A 23,398-nucleotide genomic window follows, 5' to 3' on the forward strand; every position below is an offset into this window, starting at 1 on the left:
TAGTGTAGTGTAGCTTTTTTTTTTAACAACACAGACTAAAGGAAAGAAATACTTTCTCTCCATGTGCACATTGGGTTCAGTGTCATGATGGTTCTTTTGAAAATAAACTCAGTGAGAGGTCCACACAACCCTGCGGTGTGTTTGTGAACAGGATACACGTGGATTTAAATATCACAATACAGCTGCAAGTTTAGTTGATCACAGAAAATCTCAAAACAGTAATTTTCCAAGAATAAACAAACAATATAAAGATAAAGTACTTTATTTTTTGTTCATGTCATCAAGGATGGTGAAAATAATGCTAACTAATAGGCAAATGTTAATTTATTGCCGCCATAAAGCCAAACCATCACATCCTCAAACTCTTAAAATCAGCTTTATTGAAAAAAATTCTGTTTCAAAATATTCAAAGTTGATTCAACGAAAAACAGTAATTTACACTTTTATAAACAAAGACATTCATTGTGAAATCAAGACTTGTCACATAGTCAGATTTCAAAAGAAAGAAAATTCCTTTGCATTATATTAATACCATGACATATCCGAGTCAGAGGAAAAAGATACCTGATTGGTCATTACATGTTACATGATGTGCCAGTCATCAAAGCTGTTTATATGAATGGCTACTTTGATTGTCCATCACTCGGCCAGCCACTTTTGGAGCAGGAGGAAGATGCGGTCCCGTGCCAGACCCAGCTGAGGAAGGTCTTCTGTTCGGGCTGGGTACATGTTAGCACAATGTGCCGTTCCTAAGACAAACAAAAAAACTGTCAATAAAGAGAGACATAACATTTTTAACAGTGTGAAACAGGTCCTATAAAGGTTTGACCTCTGCTCTGACCTTTGATGAAGACTGAAGGAAGATCATCCGTGATGTCCTTAGTCACCCCGAGAGCATGCCAGGGATCAATCGAACCATTTGGGAAAACAATCCTTGTGGTTCTGATGTCATATCCTCCATATTCCTCATTGGTCTGCTGAACTATTTCATCCAATGAGGTGCTCAGATTATATATGTCAGCACACTGCTGCAGGAAACATCTAAAGTAAGAGATATAGGTGAAGACACCGCAGAGGGTGCGTAGAAAAGATGAATTTAAAACTTTACATGACACATTTCACACACTCACTGTAAGGGAAATCCACTGAAGGGCTGGTTTGGTGAATCTGTGCTTTGATAAAATCCAAATTCAGTGCAAGTCTGATACACCCACTGCCGCCCTGAACATACAGCAATAAATTCATTCTTCTTACTTTTAAGATTACTAGAACAGTCCTTTTTGTGATTCAATTTTATATTCTCTTGTTTTTGGGGAAAAGTATGACCGAAATTTCTTCATAACATTCACTTAATAAAATGACATTTTCCAGCTCATGAACAGATCAGAGGTGAAGAGAGGAAAACAAAAAACACCAATGGGTGGAAATGAGAATGAGACACCCAGATACTCACTTCTCAACACAGCTCTAAAATAAAACAGCAAGACTGTACGTAAACAAGAAAAACACACCTCCTTCAGCCGCTGGGCCACTCCAGCTGGTGTTACTCATATCCTGAACGTAGGTTTTGTACTGGACGTCAGTGCAAGACTCAGAGAACATCTCCTGCATCAGACGGACCAGCGCCGCATAACGGTCGTATGGGTCACCCAGGGATGAGTCTAGCATCACACCACACAACACTTTAATGGTGATGTTAGTGCCCCCAGCACCCTGAAACACACAAAGACACACATCTAAATGAAGGTACATTGGAGATGAATTCATATTTTAAAGCTATGGTCTAAAAGAAAAAAAGTACATGAAAAAGTGAATAGTTTTAATGTTTAAAGGGGGTGTGCAATGGAGTTTTGTGCATGCTGACTTCCTTACAATGTTAAACGTACTGTGTTCTCATGCTTGACATGGTCAACTTGTCAAAAGGAGTATAGATGTATGATGTAGTATTTCTGTGCTCGATACACTCCACCAGCTTCCGTTTAGCTATTATCGAACTTGAAAATCCGTTTCGTATCAACTTTCTTAGTCCTTTATTGGACAATTTTTTGGAAAAGCATGCCCACGGGTCAACACATCAGAGTCAGAAAAAAGAGCATGCCCACGTGTCTACCAAGGAGAGCGGCAGAAGGAGCATGCGCACACGTCAACCAGCTGGAGTAAGAGAGAGAGTTGTTTGTTCACTCCATTTCAGTGATGGATGTTATATAAACAGTGGATATAACGCTGGATTTGGAGATCGTTTAAAGCTGATAGATAGAGCAGTCCCAGAGCTAAAAAGACGCCGGATATGAACCGCACACGGTAAGTTAATACGTTTGTATTTTGTTGGCAACGGATGTGCACATAGTTTAGTTCCGCCCACTTACACGTCATATGTTTTCAGCAAAAAAAATCAGGTGTTTTTGTCTTTTATAAATCTGACCAAACTAAAGACTAGGGATATTTGAAGGGTGCGACGGAATACTATTATGCAAGTACTCAAGATAAACATATGCAGAAACTGTCTAGGAAATCCCTAAAGCAGTGGTTCTCAACTCTGGCCCGTGAGGTCCACTTTCCTGCTGAGTTTAGCCCAAACTCTGATAAAACACCTGAAGAAGCTAATTAGTGACTTCAGGAACAGATGCGTTCAATTTAATGTTGGGTTGCGCAGATTGTTTGGCATATCACATTTAAGTACCACGAGAGCGATTCAAATGCGTACCGAGCAACCTGTCCTTTATTCGCTCTCTCAATTAAGTAGCGTTAGATAATGAAAATTACATTTCATCCAGTGTGTTATGTTGCCGTGTTTGAAATTAAGCAGTCTGCCAAGTTGTAAGTCCGAAGGTGACTAAATAACGAAGTTATTGGCTTGTAAAAAATAGGAGTCGACTCCGAATCAGGCAAACGAGACGTGAGCTATTACAGCCGCGTATCAACGTCACTAGAAATAGTCCCCGCCTACGTTTTGCTGGGACTGCCGCGAAAACATCACTCTCTTGTCCCAAAACACTGTCGCTCGTTTGTGATGTGCCAACAAAAACCTGTGTTCTACGTTGTGAAACTAAGTGCGTCTTATTTAAACTACCAAAAGAAAAACTTCTGAGAAAACAATGGTTACTATTCATTTTCAAATTACACCAAAGGAGTATAACCCCAGGGTTTTACTGTGCGTACATCATTTCACCGAAGATTGGTTCAATAATCTTGGCACGTTCACTGCAGGATATGTTAAACGACTATCCTTGAAAGAGGGGGGAATACCAAACTAATTTGGACCGGTTAGCTCCACCGAATCCCAACCTGTAAGTTGGGTTCATCACAACCTTTCCATTCAACTGGGCTCATCAACCATCACACCTTCCAGAAAAGCAAGAAACCTGGGAGTGGTGATCGATGATCAGCTCAACTTCACTGATCAAGTTGCCAGCACCGCCTAGTCCTGTAGATTCATCCTCTACAATATCAGGAAAATTAGACCCTTCCTATCAGAGCATGCTACACAAATCCTTGTCCAGGCTCTTGTCCTGGCCAGACTGGACTACTGCAATGCACTACTGGGAGGACTTCCAGCTTGCACAACCAAACCTCTACAGATGATCCAGAATGCTGCGGCAAGAGTTATCTTTAATGAACCAATGAGAGCACACGTCACTCCTCTACTCATTAAGCTACATTGGCTTCCCGTAGTCGCTCGCATCAAATTCAAGACTCTGCTCCTGGCCTACAAGACCACTACTGGTTCGGCACCACCTTATCTTAAATCGTTAATGCAGACATATGTACCCGCCAGATCCCTACGCTCTGCAAATGAACGACGTCTTGTGGTGCCATCCCATGAAGGTAAAAAATCTCTCTCGCGCACCTTCTCCGGATCTGTTCCACCTATGTGGAATGATCTGCCCACTGCTACTAGATCTGCAGATTCTGTAGCCATCTTTAAGAAACGCCTGAAAACACATCTCTTCCGCCAACATCTGACTGATCTGCTCTGACTCTTTTCTTCTCTACTATTTAAAAAAAAAAAAAATGTATGAATGAATGGTTCAGTATACTGTGTTAGGCTATATGAGACTAGTCCTCTTTTTGATTGCACTTATGCTTTTGTTGTACTTATGCTGTCCTAATTGCTTCCATTATCTACCCCACTTGTAAGTCGCTTTGGATAAAAGCGTCTGCTAAATGACTAAATGTAAATGTAATGTAAATGTAAATGTGACTATTTATTTTTGTCTGAACTTCAATAAATATGTGTACCTTATGTCTGTGTTTAGCTAATGCATTTAACCTTAACATGTACCGTTATTTCTGGGGTATCACAGATTGTTTATCTAGCTATGAACGCGGCTAGTTTTCAATCTATTATCATCTATCTATTAATACTATCGTCTTTGGATGTTTCTTCGTCAGACTAAGACTCAAACTGGCAAAGTCAAATCCCCGCCATTTCTATCTATACACTGTAAATAATATATAACCTGTAAACCGTAAACAAGCAATGATGGTAGGCGTTCAATTGCGACACATAATGAACGCTGTAACAAGTTCAAGGAATGGAAAGGAGGCGGTCATCTGCGAACGTTCAACAACTTTTAATAAAAAATATACAAATGCCGAAAGTAAAACAAAACGAAAGTAAAATGCCAGCAGCACCCGCACAGTCGACTGCCGGCCACTCAAACATAAAAAAACATAACATAAAATCTGTGCCTGGTCCTCTCTCGTTGTACACTCCCATCGCTCATCCTTTTATGCTTCCGATCTCCTCTAAAGAGATGCGATACCAGTGCAACACACCTGACACTCATTATCGTCATCCCTCAGGGCTCTCGTCCCACATTGCTCGTTACAAACACATTTGACCAATCAAAGCAGACTGCACCATCAGAACAATCACTTGATACTAGGCTAGCGAATAGGAGAGGATTAGACGGATGAATCGCGGAACGAATCATTTGGGAGTCAGTCAAGAAGTAAGGTAAGAAAAATTACCTATTATTATGACATAAGTGTTTTTACACCTATGTACATAAATTTGTTGTTGGACACTCCATAAACCAAAGTAGGGCCTTAAAAATCATATGCTACTTACTCTTCAAATGTTATAAAATAATAGATTTGTGCAGCGCCCCATTAAATAGAACGTATCTATTCAAAAGAAGTTGATTTAGCTTGTTCAGGTGTTATATATCGTCCGTATATAGAGTCCGGGCTAAACTCGGCAGGAAAATGGATCTCGCCGGCCAGAGTTGAGAACCACTGCCCTAAAATATAGAATATGTTTACACACTTTTAATACAAGTATTTCCTATACATTTTTAGGCTTTGCATACTGACGACAATGTAGTCAAAGGAATCTCCATTCACAGAGATCCGGAAAGTATTTTTCGAGTCCCAAAATCCAATTGAACAGCCAAAATGTATAAAACTTTTTTTCCCCTGCACTTTCAGTCCTGAAATTCCTATTATAAAAGTAAACACTCAAAAAGAAAAGGCAATTCAGGACAGAAGTTTTGGAGTCTCATAAAATCAGGATGTAGACGGTGATCTGTCAGAACCTGAGGATAAATTCTCCAGAACATTCCGTGATTGGACTCTGGTTACAGAGACACACCTCTTCATCTAAATTCCACTTGAAGGCTCAATACCTGCCTTGATCGAGCCAGGATTGAGTGTGTGTTATTGGCTTGTATTCACAAACCGCATCGGCATTAATCTGGAACAAGAATTCACTGGAATGTGAACAGAGTTGTCAATTTCTGCCTACTCTGATAAAGCATGTTAATCCAAAAACAGAGATTTAACAGATTATTCATAGATAATGTCTGAATCCCAAATAGTTTCCAGCCATCAGGAATAGTGCAGCTATTATGTTAGACAAGACACAGCTCATTTTAGTCAAGTTAATCTAGTAGATTAGAACTGTTCTCAGTAAGACTGAAAGTGCTTGACAGATCCAGATGTGTTCATAAATATGGCTATTATCCACAAATTATATTTTCTCTCTTTCTTTCTCTTTTTCATTGAGTTTACATCATTCTCTCTTCTCTGAAAGTGGATGTAATTTAATCCTTCACTTCTAAAAACTTTGCTATTCTGAACCGCAGCGGTTTATAGGTAATCTGACTCAAAACTGCCTGATGACACATGAGTGGTGTTCATTTAACAGTTCCCTTTGAAGAAATTAATCCACTATATATAGTTTATATTATGGCATGGTTCTGATTTGAAGAACTTAAACGATTTTGAAATCAGTCTAGATATCGATTCATCGCACAAAAACTTTTGATGTGAACAGATCTTTACTTTGCACATCCGTGTCTGTCTCACACACCTCAAATGCCCTGTTGTCCTCATTGTATTGCACTACATCCATGAAATTTCCAGCCAGAGTCTCCAAAAGATATGCAGAGTCCATCTTGGACTGAATCTGTAGCTGAGAGCAAAACCTAAGAAAGAGAATGTGAGGGAAAGACTGTGTAAACGGCGACTATTCAAATATATTCACCTTTGTTATTTACACAGTACATCATTTGCAGAGAAACACACACTCTCTACTTCAACCATTAGACTCCACCCACACAATTAATGACATCATCAAGGCCGGGCAGTTAGTTTACCTAAGAACAGCGCTATATTCTCCTAAAAGCAATCGGTGTTAGAGGATGAATAAATATGTGAAAACAAAAAATATGCAGTATACTGTACATAGTTTAACAATTTTTTGCATGCATGGAATATTTGGAATGACGTGCTTCAATCGCTAAACATGCAGAAATTATGTATACTGAAGAGTATGCAGCATGAATGTATTTAATTCTCAACTTAGTCAGACATAAAAGCAGAAGGTCTGCGGTCTGGATGAAGGCTAAATATGTTTTCTTTCTGTGGGCCGAGATCAGATTGGTGTCCCTGGTCCATGTCAGTGCTATAAAGTGCAGGCAGTATTCCAGGATATCAGAATTCCATCAGAAACACAAACTCTAAGCCGAACGGAACTAAGAAGGCCACTGAGACCAGGATAGTCACAGTCCATTGGCTGGAACTCCAACAGAAAAGGCCTTTTGAGTACTTCCAAAACACACACATACATTCATCATACGCAATCTCATGTTCCCATGCTATTAAAACTCCTGTAATTACCCAATTTCAGGTTAAATAAAACAATCTTGAAATGGTTGTACTTCATAACTCACTCAAATCTCCCTTTTACATACAATTTAAGAATCTATGTTATTCAAATGTTTGTTTTAATAAATCAAAATATTTGAATTTTCAGTATATAAAATTGCTTTTCTGCTGACATTAGCATGGCAATGTGGGGGATTTCCATTTAAAAAAAAGATTAGATTGGATATTATTAAATGGGATGCATGTAGAGTTTAGAAAGCATTGTTATGAATGACACCAAAGTTATTGCTCACCCTAACACACACACTCGACTTACATTCGAGCCTCGACCAAAACAGCGACCAAACATGATTCAGTAACATCATGTTGAAAAATGAGCGCACATAAACACCGCAAACTTTGGATCTTCCTGTCAAAAATGTCCCGATTAAATCTTTCACATATAAATCTGTCCACAGGCTTTCCACACCCTGGATAGCTGAGCTTGTTTTTAAAAGATTTAAAACCTAAAAGATTTACATTAATACATGAAAATTTACACCTTTAGTATTTTAAGCTCATTTAGTATTATCATAGCTAGCTTATCACAGTCCAATCCAATGCCAGCACATGAAACATGAAATATCCAGTTCCGCATGAAAATATTACAGATGTTTGATGCGTTATGAATGCTGTTTTGCTCTACATACAGTTGAAAGAAAAAGTATGTGAACCCTTTGGGCTTACTTGGATTTCTTCATAAATTGTAAAAAGTAAAGTATGTGAAACCCTAGGCTAATGACTTCTCCAAGAGCTAATTGGAGCCAGGAGTCAGCCAACCTGGGGTCCAATCAATGTGATGAGATTGGATGTGTTGATTAAAGCTGGCCTGTCCAATAAAAAACACACACCAGTTTTGAGTTTGCTGTTCTGAAGAAGCGTTGTCTGATGTGAACCATGCCTCGCACAAAAGAGCTCTCAGAAGACCTACGATCAAGAATTGTTGACTTACATAAAGCTGGAAAGGGCTACAAAAGTATATCTAAAAGCCTTGATGTCCATGTGTCCACGGTAAGACAGATTGTCTACAAATGGAGAAAGTTCAGCACTGTTGCTACACTCCCTAGGCGTGGTCGTCCTGTAAAGATGACTGCAAGAGCACAGCGCAGAATGCTCAATGAGGTGAAGAAGAATCCTAGAGTGTCAGCTAAACACTTACTGAAATCTCTGGCACATGCTAACATTTTTGTTGACAAATCTACAATAAGGAAAACATTAAACAAGAATGGACTTCATGGGAGGGCTGTTTGGAAAGATCACACAACGCTTTGTGTGGAGAACAAAAGGCACAGCACACCAACATCAAAACCTCATCCCAACTGTGAAATATGGTGGAGGGGGCATCATGGTTTGGGGCTGCCTCAGGCCCTGGACGGATTACTGTCATCGATGGAAAAATGAATTCCAAAGTTTATCAAGCCTTTTTGCAGGAAAACTTAAGACCGTCTGTCCGCCAACTGAATCTTAACAGAGGATGGATGATGCAACAGGACAACGACCCAAAGCATAGAAGTAAATCAACAACAGAATGGCTTCAACAGAAGAAAATACGCCTTCTGGAGTGGCCCAGTCAGAGTCCTGACCTCAACCGGATTGCTGTGGCATGACCTCAAGAGAGCGATTCACACCAGACATCCCAAGAATATTGCTGAACTGAAACACTTTTGTAAAGAGGAATGGTCCAAAATTTCTCCTGACCGTTGTGCAGGTCTGATCTGCAACTATAGGAAACGTTTGTTTGAGGTTATTGCTGCCAAAGGAGGGTCAACCAGTTATTAAACCCAAAGGTTCACATACTTTTTCCACCCTGCACTATGAATGTTTACATGTTGTGTTCAATAAAAACATGAAAACGTATAATGTTTGTGCGGTATTAGTTTAAGCAGACTGTGTTTCTCTATTGTTGTGACTTAGATGAAGATCAGAACACATTTTATGACCAATTTATGAAGAAATCCAAGTAAGCCCAAGGGGTTCAAATACTTTTTCTTTCAACTGTACATAAATAAAATAACATTTACATAAGACCTAAAACATTAAGCTTCCTCGCACTGTATACTTGTACAGGTGTGCATAACCTGAAATCTTTGGTGATGTTATCGTAGGTTTTTGGGTCATGGAGTCGTGCCACCAACGTGTCCGATGCTTTCTTCACCAGCAGGGGGCACTCCGGGTTTTCTGCTGCAAGCGATCTCCACACCACCTCCAAATATTCTGAAACCACAGAGGAAGATAAATTCCATTACACTATAAGTCAAACACATTTGTTAAAGAAATTTATAAAAAGGGTATTTCATCATTTCTTTTCGTTCATCAAGTCTCCCGATAATGAAGAAAAGTAATAGTACAACCCATCCATCCATCCATCCATCCATCCATTTTCTTCCGCTCCCATGCCCAGACTTCCCTCTCCCTAGACACTTCCTCCAGCTCTTACGGGGGGACATCGAGGCGTTCCCAGGCCAGCCGGGAGACATAGTCTCTCCCCGGGAAGACGTCAAGGGGGCATCCGGAAAAGATGCCCGAGCCACCTCAGCTGTCCCCTCTCGATGTGGAGGAGCAGCGGCTCTACTCTGAGCTCCTCCCGAGTGACTGAGCTTCTCACCCTTTCTCTAAGGGATCGCCCAGCCACCCTGCGGAGAAAGCTCATTTCGGCCGCCTGTATCCGGGATCTTGTCCTTTCGGTCATGACCCACAGCTCATGACCATAGGTGAGAGTAGGAACGTAGATTGACCTGTTAATCCATCTTCACCACGACAGACCGGTACAGCGACCGCATTACTGCAGAAGCTGCACCGATCCGTCTGTCAATCTCCCGTTCCATCCTTCCCTCACTCGTGAACAAGACCCCCAGATACTTGAACTCCTCCACTTGAGGCAGGGACTCTCCACCTACCTGAAGTGGGCAAGCCACCCTTTTCCGACTGAGAACCATGACCTCAGATTTGGAGGTGCTGATTCTCATCCCAGCTGCTTCACACTCGGCTGCAAACCATCATCCGACAAACCATCACGACATCCTCCGCAAAGAGCCGAGATGAATTATGTGGTCCCCAAACCCGACACCCTCTGGCTCCTGGCTGTGCCTAGAAATTCTGTCCATAAAAATTATTAACAGAGCCGTTGACAAAGGGCAGCCCTGCCGGAGTCCAACATGCACCGGGATCAAATGTGAGTTACTGCCGGCAATGCGAACCAAGCTCCTGCTCCGGTCGTACAGGGACTGGATAGCCCTTAGCAAAGGGTCCCGAATCCCATACTCCCAGAGCACCCTCCACAAGATGCCGCGAGGGACACAGTCGAATGCCTTCTCCAAATCCACAAAACACATGTAGATTGGTTGGGCAAACTCCCATGAACCCTCCAGCACCCTATATAGCACAACCCTGCTGTCATTTGTTGCATAAATTACTTGGGGTTAAAAAAATCACTAATCCCAAGTATGCGCTAAAGTAATTGTTTGGGGGAGAGAATCCAAGATGAATAAATGAGACAAGAGAGGATGAGAGGCTATTGTTCTGAAGCAAGAATGATTTAAGCACCGCACACACAAATACACTCAATCCTAAAGGATTATTAGGAACTTCAGAACGACTTCAGAACTGCCTTAATTCTACATGCCATTGATTCAACAAGGTGCCAAGGCAGTAAGGGGCATAAAATGTCACACCACTACACCATTACACCACCACCATAACTGCATTAATGAGAAATTGAACAGGTGTTCCTAATAATCCTTTAGGTGAGTGTAAATCCTCTGTGAAAGAGCCCATTGCCATCGTCACTATCTACTTTCCGTGGAGCAATGCTTGACTCGAGCCAGAACATTACTGCAGAGCAGCGCACCGTCCAATAACCACACACGCTAGACATGGAGTCATCCGGTGCCATTTCATGTCTCACCACAAACATGGAGAGGTTGAGACGAAAAAATATATATTTATCATTTCGGCTGTATTCACACAGAGAGTCTTGTGTCTCTCACAATGACAGGGTTGGAGATACAGTCGTTCATCTATGTAATTAAACCCTTGTATATTTGTATAGTTCTGTACTGCGTAAATATGACCAATACAGGCATAATAACCTCCTACTGGAGACCATGAGCTGTGTGCATGTATGTGTAGGCCAGCGTCAATGTTCAAAGTTGTTTTGTTGTCATGGTGACATTCAGCTGTTATGCTCAGGGATTGAAAGAAAGCAAGACTGGAAGAGAGAGAGAGAGAGAGAGAGAGAGAGAGAGAGTAAAGGAAAGAGAAAAAATAATGAGAAAAAAAGAAGCATGTTTTAAAGGCAAACAGTGTTATTTTTACATTTGTTTTTTATTTTGTATGTATTTGCCTACTAAAGGAATAGTTCATCTAAAAATGAAAATTCTGTCATCATTTACTCCCCTTCGAGTTGTTCCAAGAGCCATTGAAAGAGAGAGTCGCATCAACTCCATTGACTACAATGGATCAGTTTGTTCACAGCAATGGCGTGCATGAAGGCTCTCAATAGTTCCCGGAAGTCAATAGCTACTCATGGTGCTGCGACTAAACTGACCAACTGAGCTAAACTTCTAACCAATTTAAAGACGAAAGCCATTTAATGAATAAAAAGTTAAAGAAATAAATCATTTAAAGAGGATTTAACTTCCTGGAACTATCTGAAGGCTCCATGAATGACGTGACGCTCCAGCGTTTTGGACTTTCGTTGCCAGACCTCTCTCTCTCAATGGCTCTGGTTGTTCCAAACCTGTTTAAATTTCTGATGAACACAGAGAAAGATATTTGCAAGAATGCTTATAACCAGATAGTTCTTGCCCCCATTGACTTCCATAGTAGGAAAAAAATACGATGATAGTTAGAAGTACCCCAGAACTACATTCTTCAAAAAGTTGCTTACAATGAAAATTGTAAAAAGCGCTATATAAATAAAGTTGAGTTGAAGGCAGATGAGAAATCCATGAAAAATATTCTGGCATATGTATTTGGATTATGAAGATGAGGGTATTATTCAAGAGGGTACGTGAGGCATCCACAGTGCTCCGATAGGGCCGATAGGCAAACCGCAGGGGGTCGATTGATTTCTCAACTTGTGAGAACAGTTCCTTGCTTAGAATTCTTTCCATTCATTTGCTCAGGACTGATGTGAGTGGAATTGGGTGAAAGTCATTTAACGATTTTGCATGTGGCACTTTTGGAACTGAAGCAACAATAGTGTTCTTCCATGCCGTTGGAACAAAGCCAATATCCAAAAACTATCCACTATCTGTTGTGTTCAACAGAACAAAAAGTGTTTCTTTCCTATTATGGGAGTCAATGGAGGGAAATATCTGTTTGGTTATAAGCATTCTTCCAAATATCTTTCTCTGTGTTCATCAGAACAAAGAAATTGATACACATTTGGAACAACTTGAAAGTTGTTGATGACAGAATTTTCATTTTCGTCTATCCCTTAAATATTAGTATATAGTGATATTTACGGTGGGTAAAGTAGGTAAATAAGAAGATTATATTTTCTTTTCATTCTAACTAACTATGGTAAACATGCTTTAGTCTTATCCTGAACAATCACTGTGACTGTGTGTGCATTAGATCACCTGGAAAGTTGACTGTTGCGTGTACAGGTGCGCTGGTCGCCACTGCTGCGTGGACTAAATGTGGGTACTTAAGACGGAACCATGCAGCTAGGGATCCTGGGTAAGAGCCCCCAAATGCAACCCACTTGCTATAAGTCAAACCTCGCACTGCTGCTGTGACCGTGCGAAAGTGAGCGAGATCGGCCAATGCCTGCCGACTGCTGAGAAACTGTAGATTGGCATTGCTCAGGTTCCTGATAACACAAAACATTTTATTCATAATAGTTGAATCATAAGAAAAGCTTAAGGCATTGAGCCTTGAATCTTAAAGCTTTGTGTTTGTAGTTCTGCGTCTCAATTGAACAGGTAGATTTCATATAGGAGGGATAGACACAGACAGATTAAATCAAGCTTCATTTTTATTTTTTACGGATAACGATGTATAGTTTAAGGTGTGTGACACAGAGGTTAATGTCTAGGTTCAATAACTAAACAGTTGCTCTGGTTTTCTCTGGGGTCACCCAAAAAGAATAGGTTAGCCAAAAATCGGTCAACATTTATGTTCAAACCCCTGTAGAAACAGTACAGAGGTGACTTGTGTCTAGCACCATCTGGTGTTGATAACCCTGAATGACCCACTCACTCTGTCGGGTGACTCTTCCCATAGAAGCGATGCTCCAGTAACAAACACAGAGCACCCAGTTTCTGAGCGTACAACAGCCAGGTCCCATGCTGCATCCAGGCGGGGTTTGCCGGACCCTCACCTCCGATCATCAGAAACACCGGACCTCCAGGTCTATAGAAGCTGTCATTTATGAAATATCTCTGGAGGGGGAACAAAAAGATTTTATGAACTTCATCTTTCACTGGCTTATTGTCATATTATTGATGGATCAATTTAAGATGTAACATAAAAATGTACATGTATTATTCTAGCCCAGTTTTATATTATACATTATACTACTATCAGTTTTGCTGTATTTCCAGAAGCTATAGGAAAACAAAGATATCCATAGAGAAAGAGAGAAGGTGAATGAAGAAAGAGGAAACAAACAAATGAAGAGGTTGGTTGAAAAATTAGATAAATCTGTTTTAAAAATAAATCGAAAAACATGTTTTTTTAGTGCATTCCAATAAAAGGTCTGATGAACTGTGCTTGTTTATTGTTTTATACTGTTATACTCTACTTATGACGTTTGCATGGTTTTTTTTTATCCAAAAATCATAATCAACAAGTAATAGGCTACTTTCTACCCAGGTTTTGAGGCCAGATCTCAAAATGCTTGGTTTTAATGGGCATTGAAGACACTTTGAAGTAGATGCTGAACCGCTTTGTTTTCACACTACATCAGTATTATCTGGAGACCTCAGGATATTTATAAATGACCTCCCCACATCAGCATTTCATGTGACGCATTCGTAACTGCATGATTTTACTCAAATTTACAGACTTATTTCCCGGATGTGATGGCAAGGCTTTGCGTATGGTTTGTACAGCCTATAGTTGTTTTGCGTTTGATGACATATGACCGCACCTGTCAGCATTTGAGACCAGTGATCGCGAACCGGACAACAGATCACCGCGATCGCGGGTCTCAAATGTTACGAGAGCTTCCATAATAAATAAACAAACAGGAGACTCCCGGTAACTAATGGATATCACCCAGAACCAGAAATAATACCAAAACACTTCAAAGCCTCCATTGTTCGCAAATGGTGTATAAAACCTTGAAAAATTATATACGATCCCACCAAATCACAGAGATGGCGATTCGCTAGGGCTTAAGATCACAGACAACCCCTTCAAGTATTACAAATGACTGAGGTACCCAGGTAATACTAATCTCGTGCGATTAGTGTTCAGGGGACATCAAACGATCTCTAACAAAGCATAGTGACGCATTGTACACAAATTTCTTACTCGCATAAGATTGCTGCGCCATTCTTATCGGATCCAATATTGAAGGCACAGCACTGCTTTTAATTTTTTATTTCATTTTAACTTGTTCACGAAGAAATCCTCGGAGAAATGAAACGAACAAACACTCCATGTTTGTCCCACATGAGCTGGAACGTCTTTAAAAATAAACTGTAACCCTGCATTCCTAATATCGGAATCCGAAGGAAGGTTATGCAGCGATTCTTACACAACCAGGGGTGGCACAATATTGTTTCTATTGGTCCACTGGTTCTATCATGCGCGAACCAGTGTGCGGGGCTAGAGAAGTAGTCCTTGATCTTTATCTCTTGAGGTGGTGGGCGTTTTCAGTCCTGACACTTACATGATGTTCGCTTGAATACGATTCCATCTTATATAACCAAAACTTGGGTTAAAATTGGGATTTTAGTTCATGTCTCCTTTCATATCAATCACACTGTAGTTGCTTGGTTTTGATATGAGCCATAATAACTAAAAAATACAGCTAACTAACACAATAACACAATAAAAAACATGATAACATAATAAATAACATGATTTTTGAAAAGATTTTAAAGACTCTTGCTCAGATTTTGCCCAGATTTTCAGTCAAAAATTGTTGCAGAAAGTCTCAGGCAGTCAGCAGATTTGATCAGTGAATGTGTTTCTATCTGAAACTTTCAAAAATTCTGCAAGTGCATTCAATTCAATTCAATTCAAGTTTATTTATATAGCGCTTTTCACAATGTGTATTGTTTCTAAAGCAGCTTTACAGGGGCAAACAGGAAAAACAGAAAAGTTTAAACATAGCACAGTGCATGGTATTTATACAACGAGTAAGATCATTCTAATAAATAATATCTAATTTCTAATTAAATAAATAAATGAATGAATGCAGTCTCCCGGTGAGCAGGCCAACACTGTCCTGCTGTGGCGAGGCAGTGGCTGACACGCTGTGTATGTCAAGTGTATGTCTAGTTTAACCAAAATCTGTTTGGATTTTTAAAGTCTTGCAGTGTATCCCAGCCATTATACTATATACTGCTGCTGTGGCAAAAATAGCCATATTTTTTGTGCTGCTGGTGTGAATACTAGGGTAGATGCATTTACCATTATATTGCATGGTATTATTACCATCTGTAAAAGTAATGCTTGCATCGCAGTACCTGTTTCCAGACTCGAGTGTCAGCTCCGTTAAAATGGTCCAGTCTCTGGATAAACCACTGATCCTCTGTAGCTTCTGAAACACGCGCGTGACTCTCATATCTGTACATTCGTCTACACATAGCAGTGCGTGAAAAACACAACAAAATAAACACAATTAAGAGAGTCGCTGTGTACTTTTTAGACCTGTTACACTCCAAAGCCATTTTGAAACAGAAATGTGTCATGTGATCATGTGTTTATAATCATGTGATTTACTCGCCTGAATTACGAATCCTACTACAGCCAGTTACTAGATATGGATAATAGGCAGCGAGTCCTTGTTGAACGTCCAATAGTAATGTTCTTTTCATGAAAATGAATTATGTAGACATGTACTTCTAATTCAGTATGATTTTAAATAATAAGAATCGAGCCTTTGCCATAGTATACCCTCCACCACACCCACAGGTGTATTGATTCATTTCATTTTTTTCGTGTACGGTCAAATAAATATGGATTCGGGAAAGTTTAAGTGTTAACAGACAAAAGATGTTTTTATGATGATAGTTCAGTTTTATCTGATCTCTCAGGTCGTGTTGTAGGCAGAAGAAGACGCCCTGTGAAGTTTTGACTCGGCTCCTTACGATTGGTTCAAACACTGAAGCGCTTCCTCCATGGGTCTTTCTTAATTAATTGCTTAAAACATAACAACACATCATTGTCATCAATCTACAAATCATACAACAATAAATACCATCCACGGTCTTTCAGTCCAGTTCGAGTGCAGGGCCTTAAACAAATCCATTGCTTTAGAATTTATGTATTCGATAGATTCTGTTTGTTTCAATATCATATTTAATCTTTTGAGAGAACACTTGCATGGATAAAACCTTGAATCATTTTAAAGGTAACCTCTTAGTCTTTGTGGTTTTATTTTTTGGGGTGTTTAACAATAGATGTTCATGTTTCTAATAAAAAACGCTTTATATTTTACATATTTCAAGTCTATTATTCACCACTGTCCCTCTTCTAACCAAACAACTGGTATTCACAATCGTAGCACAATTCGGTTATGGGTCACTGTTAAACTTCAGGTTCCTTTCGAACAATAAGTTTCTTTCTGTGTTTTGGATTACCCTTAAAATCAAATCAGAAATAGGTTGGATGTTGTAAGAGAATTCTTCTGCAAATCTGGGAGCACAAGAACTAGATAAAGGCATCCAGCTTTTGAACTCATTTATTTCAGGGAAGACGAATCCTTATATAGTGCACAATAAGACACCTGTTACAAATAAGGTATAGAAACTATATGGAAGAAACATCTTTATATAGTGCACCATAAGACACCGGTTATACCAAATAAGGTATAGAAAACATAGCATGTCAGACAAAGAATGTTTAGCTTTAAATAAATCCTCTTCCTCCAGATTTAGCCAGCTGTTCACTCAGCTAGCAGCTATTCATTCTGTGAGCCGTAAAACCATACATAGGCTACACCAGTGGTGTAGTCTACGTGATACGCAGTTATACGCCGTATACCCACTAGAAAAGATCAAGAATTTCAGTATACCCACTTAAAAAAGCGCAAGGTTACGTAACAACATCGTTTGTGTCAGAAAAGTGCGACGCACTGACTTTTTGACACTATCAGTGTTATCGTAAGCCTGCCCCCGAAGCTACCAATAGCATCTGGCTGCAGACGAGATGCACTGTCAGACGCGCATGCGCACTCGTCACATGCACTCTCAGCCGCGCATGCGCACTCGTCCCATGCACGCTCTAACGTCTTTCACGAGGTGAACTGTAAGATTCTATTAATAAAATGTTAAGGTTACTGCTTTTTAAGAGTACCGTGAATACTGGTGGTTCAGTTCAAGGCCAGGTATTTATTATAATTATAGCTGAAATACATTAATGAGCATCTGCACTAATAATGAAAATACATAACTAAATAAAACCTTTTCTTGTACACGTATTCTTCCACCCTAAAATTATAAACAAACTCACATATATACATAAATGTCTCATTCTACAATAAACAGGTGCTTGTTAATCAATGGTTTAATGATAAAGTTTTATTATATAGACATACTATATATATATATATTATAGTTTATATATATAGTTTGTTTATATAAAAATATTTGTTCTAATATTAATTTGTTTTAATATTGCAGGTTAGTTTTGTTGTTTGAAATAAAACATAATTTATTATACAAAGAAACGTGAAGCATTTTAGAAATAATACTAGGGAAGTTGTTCATTTTGTAAAAATAAATCTTGAATAAATCGCATCGTGAGCTGAGTAAATCGTTACATCCCTATATTTGATAGATTTCAACTTCATATTAAATAATTTTGAGAAACACATTGTCTAAAAAATAACTATATAGTGCAGGTCACCTACAAACTTTCCTGTGAGTTTTCAAGCAACGCTACAAAATTAATTTAGATAACGTTAGTTCTTCAATAAATTACTGTATGAAGAACATGTATCGTTAACCAAGTATCATAGATGCGATATATCTACCATTGATTATAAGGATTAAGTTAGGTTTCGAAAACATTATCTTATATATTAAAACGATACTTTACATCTATCTAATACTGTATGAATGAAATCAATATACTTACAACATTCGTCTGATAATGTTAAAGAACGTTTTCGATTATATTTGTCAAATAATTCATAATAACACTTTTACTTCGACTTAATCTTGTATGAGAATAAATAAATAAATAAATTGAATATTTAATAAATATACTTATAATTGGCCTGTAGGTGCATTTAATTCACACACGTGTCTGACAGTGCGTTTGTTTGAGTGCGCATGCGCGGCTGAGACTGCATGTGTCTGAGTGCGCATGCGCCGCTGACAGTGCATCTGGCCTGAGAGTGCATCTGGTCTGCAGCCAGACCCTTCTCCAATAGCATCTGGCGTTTCGTGCAGCTGCAGCAGGTGTTACACATATTGAGCCCGACGAGGCTCATGCGATGCTATAGGCAGGGCCCCCACTCCTCGCGTTAGTGTCCCGGGGTCGCAATGTGCACGCTGTTCGCCCGTGTATTATAGGCTACTTATTATACTTAAGCATATTTGTTATCATTAACAAAACTGTAAGTCATGTTGACACTGTTGGCATATTAAATTGTATCTAACTAGCCAACTTCACAAACGTTAGTTTGTGTGTTGAATCAATACATGAGGGAGAAAGGGAGAGATAACTTATACTACAATGTTTATAATTGTTTTAGATGATAAGAGATGAGAACTCCTTACAAGCCTTGTGAAAGTCAAGCTAGAGACACTGCCAGCAATCTTTAGGTGCAACAGGTGCTTGATAAAACTGCACAAATGTTCATTATTATAGTTAACTATAAATGTCAATAATAGATGCAACTTACACACATAAAGTGTGTGAAAAATCTAGTTATTAGGGACGAGTATCAGAGTTTGATTTTAACCTTTTTTTTTCAATATGACTGTAAGTCTCTGACTTGGCCTTAGTCAAACTAAATCAAAATCCAAAGTTTATACTTTCACAAGATATTCTTTACATTATGTAGTTACCTTGCTTAAAAAACAATAGAACCCTGCCCAAAACACAAGAGATGCAGATGGGAATCAATAGAAAAGGCATAAAATAAAAAATGATAAAGAAATTTGTTTCATAATGGTATTTAAATGGAAACCACTAGAATGTATGTAATTCTATTTTTAGCAGGATGGGTTTATGTAGAAATACTTAATAGCTTTTCCCGTGGATCATTAATGTGCATTGAAAATTGCCAGCTGATAAAACCTGTGCATAGTGACTGTATACATAAATAAAACTCTTAACTGACTGATTTAAAACCAGCAAATCCCACCAGCTGTCATTGGCTATTGAAATCTTGCTTGCAATAAATCTTTCTTGATCACATATAGAGGCATACTCTATCCTTGCATTCGTGAGTGTGGTGGTGCTCATGGGTTGTCGACCTGGGAGGGACTAGTAGGCTGGGGGGGAATCAGAGTATACTCACTACAAAAAACTAGACTACACCACTGGGCTACACGTATTCATTCATTTATGTGGGCTTATTTATCTATGCGGAAAATAATATCTAACAGTCACCATCCCTGACAAATAGGTCATTTTCTCTTTATCAGTTACAAACATGCGGATCCATCGAAGTGTAAAGGAGGTCTGCTAGTGCATGTGCAAACCTCAATCTGTGTTAGAGATCACAAATATTTGTCCTACTATGGCGAGGGACATAACACCGGACCTAATTGCGTCAGACCGGTTATATTAATTAACACTTATAACAGAAGCGTTAGTTTTGCCTTTTTATATTGCATAGATTTGGGATAATAAACAAGCAGAGACATTTGCAAGCAGGACTTCAAAGGATGTTTCAAAGAAGTGTTAAAGAGGTAAGTGCACACACAACATCAGTGTATAAAACAGAACAGCTTTCACAGCCGATGTTAAAGTCGTGGAAGCTATTATTTGTCCGTTGGTTATCTAAGAATGTGTGTAGCTGAATTCTTATAACCAGCTGTAGGACTGTGATGAAAGTGAAAGTAGTCTAGCTCATAGCTCAGTTAAATGTGTAGGATCTCTGATAACCGAACACTACTCCAGTGGCTCTTCCTCTTCTGGGAAGAAGGAAGTATGGTCTTTAGTTTGATTCTAGCTGTTCGCTGTAGACCTTGAAAAGCGAATTCTGACTTCCGGTTCCTGTTTGCATCGCTGCCGAAACCAGATGATTATATTACTTTAAATTAATCTGTCCCCCAAGATTATTATTATAAACACGAGCCTCGTCTAAAAGGCGGAGGTGTCGTTGCACCTTACAATAATTATTTTAGCATCTCCCGGAAGACTAATTTTAAATACAATTATTTTGAAGTCATGGTACTTCTGTATCACCATTCAATACTAAAATCCTTTTAATCAGTAGAAACATACTCACAACAGTCACTGTACAGTAAGCAGAATTAGCCCGCAGCTGTTACATGCATAAGGCCTTAAACAGGTTAGCTTGTTAAAAGGCATTTCTTGTCATTTAATAAGTTGTCAATAACCGAGTAGTGTTCCGCCTTTAAAAACATGACCCAATAAAACAACTCAAAAGCTCCAAAGAATATGGACTGACCGCAGATTCGAACTCCTCTCATTAAAAGCGATATAATAGAGCTGTTATTCGCAATAAAGTGAAAACAGGAAACGGTATTTAGATCGACATTCTACTTCACATGTCTTTCTGTTCATTGGAGGGGCTGGACTGTGTAGAAAAGAAAATCGCCGCATTTTACAACGTCGCAATTTATGGCGCGTGCGCTACAAAACACCGTTCTTTGCGCCATCTGTATGGCTTAAAAACCGTAAAAACCAGGCGTCTTCTGAACACCAGCCATCTGATTGATGACGAAATATGACCCAAACTCCTTCCATACACCTGCAGGTTGTGAATGCGGACGTGTTATCAGGTTCCAACTTTGTCTGAAAGGACGTCCGGGCACGCCTACAGTGGGAATGGAAACGAGAAAACCAACGCCGCCGCACTGGAAGTATCTGGACCCCCCAAGTTTGTGTGACGTGTTCCCAGCTAACAGGGAACGTTCCCGTAACTTTGGCTAACGTTCTCTGAAGGTTCTCTCAAAGTTATCAAAAATGTTCTTGCAATAACGTTTGTAGAACGTTTTCTTAACGTTATCTGCAATTTATAAACGTTCTTAAAACGTTAGCATTAAAAACGTTATAGTTGCATTGTTAGCAAAACGTTCTTAAAACATTTGCTTTGAAAGCGTTGCTATTGTGTTGTTAATGTAACGTTCTTAAAACGTTAGAATTAAAAACGTTATAGTTGCATTGTTAGCAAAACGTTCTAAAAACATTAGCATTGAAAACGTTACCTTTGCGTTGTTAATGCAACGTTCTTAAAACGTTAAGATAAAAAACGTTATAGTTGCATTGTTAGCAAAACGTTCTAAAAACATTAGCATTGAAAACGTTACCTTTGCGTTATTAATGTAATGTTCTTAAAACGTTAGCATCAAAAACGTTATAGTTGCATTGTAAGCAAAACGTTAAAAAAACATCTGCTTTGAAAACGTTACCTTTGCGTTGTTAATGTAACATTCTTAAAACGTTAGCATTAAAAACGTTATAGTTGCATTCTTAGCAAAACGTTCTAAAAACATTAGCATTGAAAACGTTACCTTTGCGTTGTTAATGTAATGTTCTTAAAACGTTAGCATTAAAAACGTTATAGTTGCATTGTTAGCTAAACGTTCTTAAAACATTAGCATTGAAAACGTTACCTTTGCGTTGTTAATGTAATGTTCTTAAAACGTTAGCATTAAAAACGTTGTAGTTGCATTGTTAGCTAAACGTTCTTAAAACATTAGCATTGAAAACGTTACCTTTGCGTTGTTAATGTAATGTTCTTAAAACGTTAGCATCAAGAACGTTATAGTTGCATTGATAGCAAAACGTTCAAAAAACATCTGCTTTGAAAACGTTACCTTTGCGTTGTTAATGTAACGGCCTTAAAACGTTAACATTAAAAACGTTATAGTTGCATTGTTAGCTAAACGTTCTAAAAACATTAGCATTGAAAACGTTACCTTTGCGTTGTTAATGTAACGTTCTTAAAACGTTAAGATTAAAAACGTTATAGTTGCATTGTTAGCAAAACGTTCTAAAAACATTAGCATTGAAAACGTTACCTTTGCGTTGTTAATGTAATGTTCTTAAAACGTTAGCATCAAGAACGTTATAGTTGCATTGATAGCAAAACGATCAAAAAACATCTGCTTTGAAAACGTTACCTTTGCGTTGTTAATGTAACGGCCTTAAACCGTTAACATTAAAAACGTTATAGTTGCATTGTTAGCTAAACGTTCTAAAAACATTAGCATTGAAAACGTTACCTTTGCGTTGTTAATGTAACGTACTTAAAACGTTAGCATTAAAAACGTTATAGTTGCATTCTTAGCAAAACGTTCTAAAAATATTTGCTTTGAAAACGTTACCTCTGCGTTGTTAATGTAACGTACTTAAAACGTTAGCATTAAAAACGTTATTGTTGCATTGTTAGGAAAACGTTCCAAAAACATTTGCTTTGAAAACGTTACCTTTGCCTTGTTAATGTAATGTTCTTAAAACGTTAGCATTAAAAACGTTATAGTTGCATTGTTAGCGAAACGTTCTAAAAACATTTCGATTAAAAACGTTACCTTTGCGTTTTTAATGTAATGTTCTAAAAACTTCACACCCACCACCAGACGTCTTTTTGACGACTTTTTGCAGGTTGGGATAAGCATTACAAAAGCTATAATTGCATTGTTAGGGGGACATTCAAAAAACATTAGCAATGAGTGCCATCGATCAGCCGGACTTGGTTCTGTGGTGCAGCGCCAGGACAGTCCTCATAGTTGAGGTGACTGTACCTTGGGATGAGGTCATTAACAAAGCATTTGAAAGAAAGAATCTAATGCCAACTTGTCAGCGAAGGCTGAAGATCGGAGCTGGACATCGAAAGTGTTCCCCGGTGGAAGTGGGCTACAGGGGCTGTGTTTCCAATTCCACTATAAGGCTGCTTAAGAAAGTGGGGATCAGAGGA

General features: G+C 38.8%; 1 protein-coding gene across 1 annotated transcript; it reads right to left on the reverse strand.

Annotated features, from left to right (window-relative positions):
- Positions 1 to 360: 360 nt before the first annotated feature.
- Positions 361 to 16,006, reverse strand: prss16 (serine protease 16). Its single transcript, XM_056756947.1, has 9 exons — positions 15,801 to 16,006; positions 13,360 to 13,541; positions 12,738 to 12,970; positions 9,231 to 9,366; positions 6,317 to 6,431; positions 1,512 to 1,713; positions 1,131 to 1,221; positions 842 to 1,041; positions 361 to 749 (listed from the first exon to the last, which is right to left on the reverse strand). Exons 1-9 carry the CDS (start codon positions 16,002 to 16,004, stop codon positions 640 to 642), a joined length of 1,473 nt encoding a protein of 490 aa, XP_056612925.1. The 5' UTR covers positions 16,005 to 16,006; the 3' UTR covers positions 361 to 639.
- Between the last annotated feature and the right edge of the window lie 7,392 nt (positions 16,007 to 23,398).

This window comes from Triplophysa dalaica, chromosome 9, assembly GCF_015846415.1.
Source record: "Triplophysa dalaica isolate WHDGS20190420 chromosome 9, ASM1584641v1, whole genome shotgun sequence".
Classification (NCBI taxonomy): Eukaryota; Metazoa; Chordata; class Actinopteri; order Cypriniformes; family Nemacheilidae; genus Triplophysa; species Triplophysa dalaica.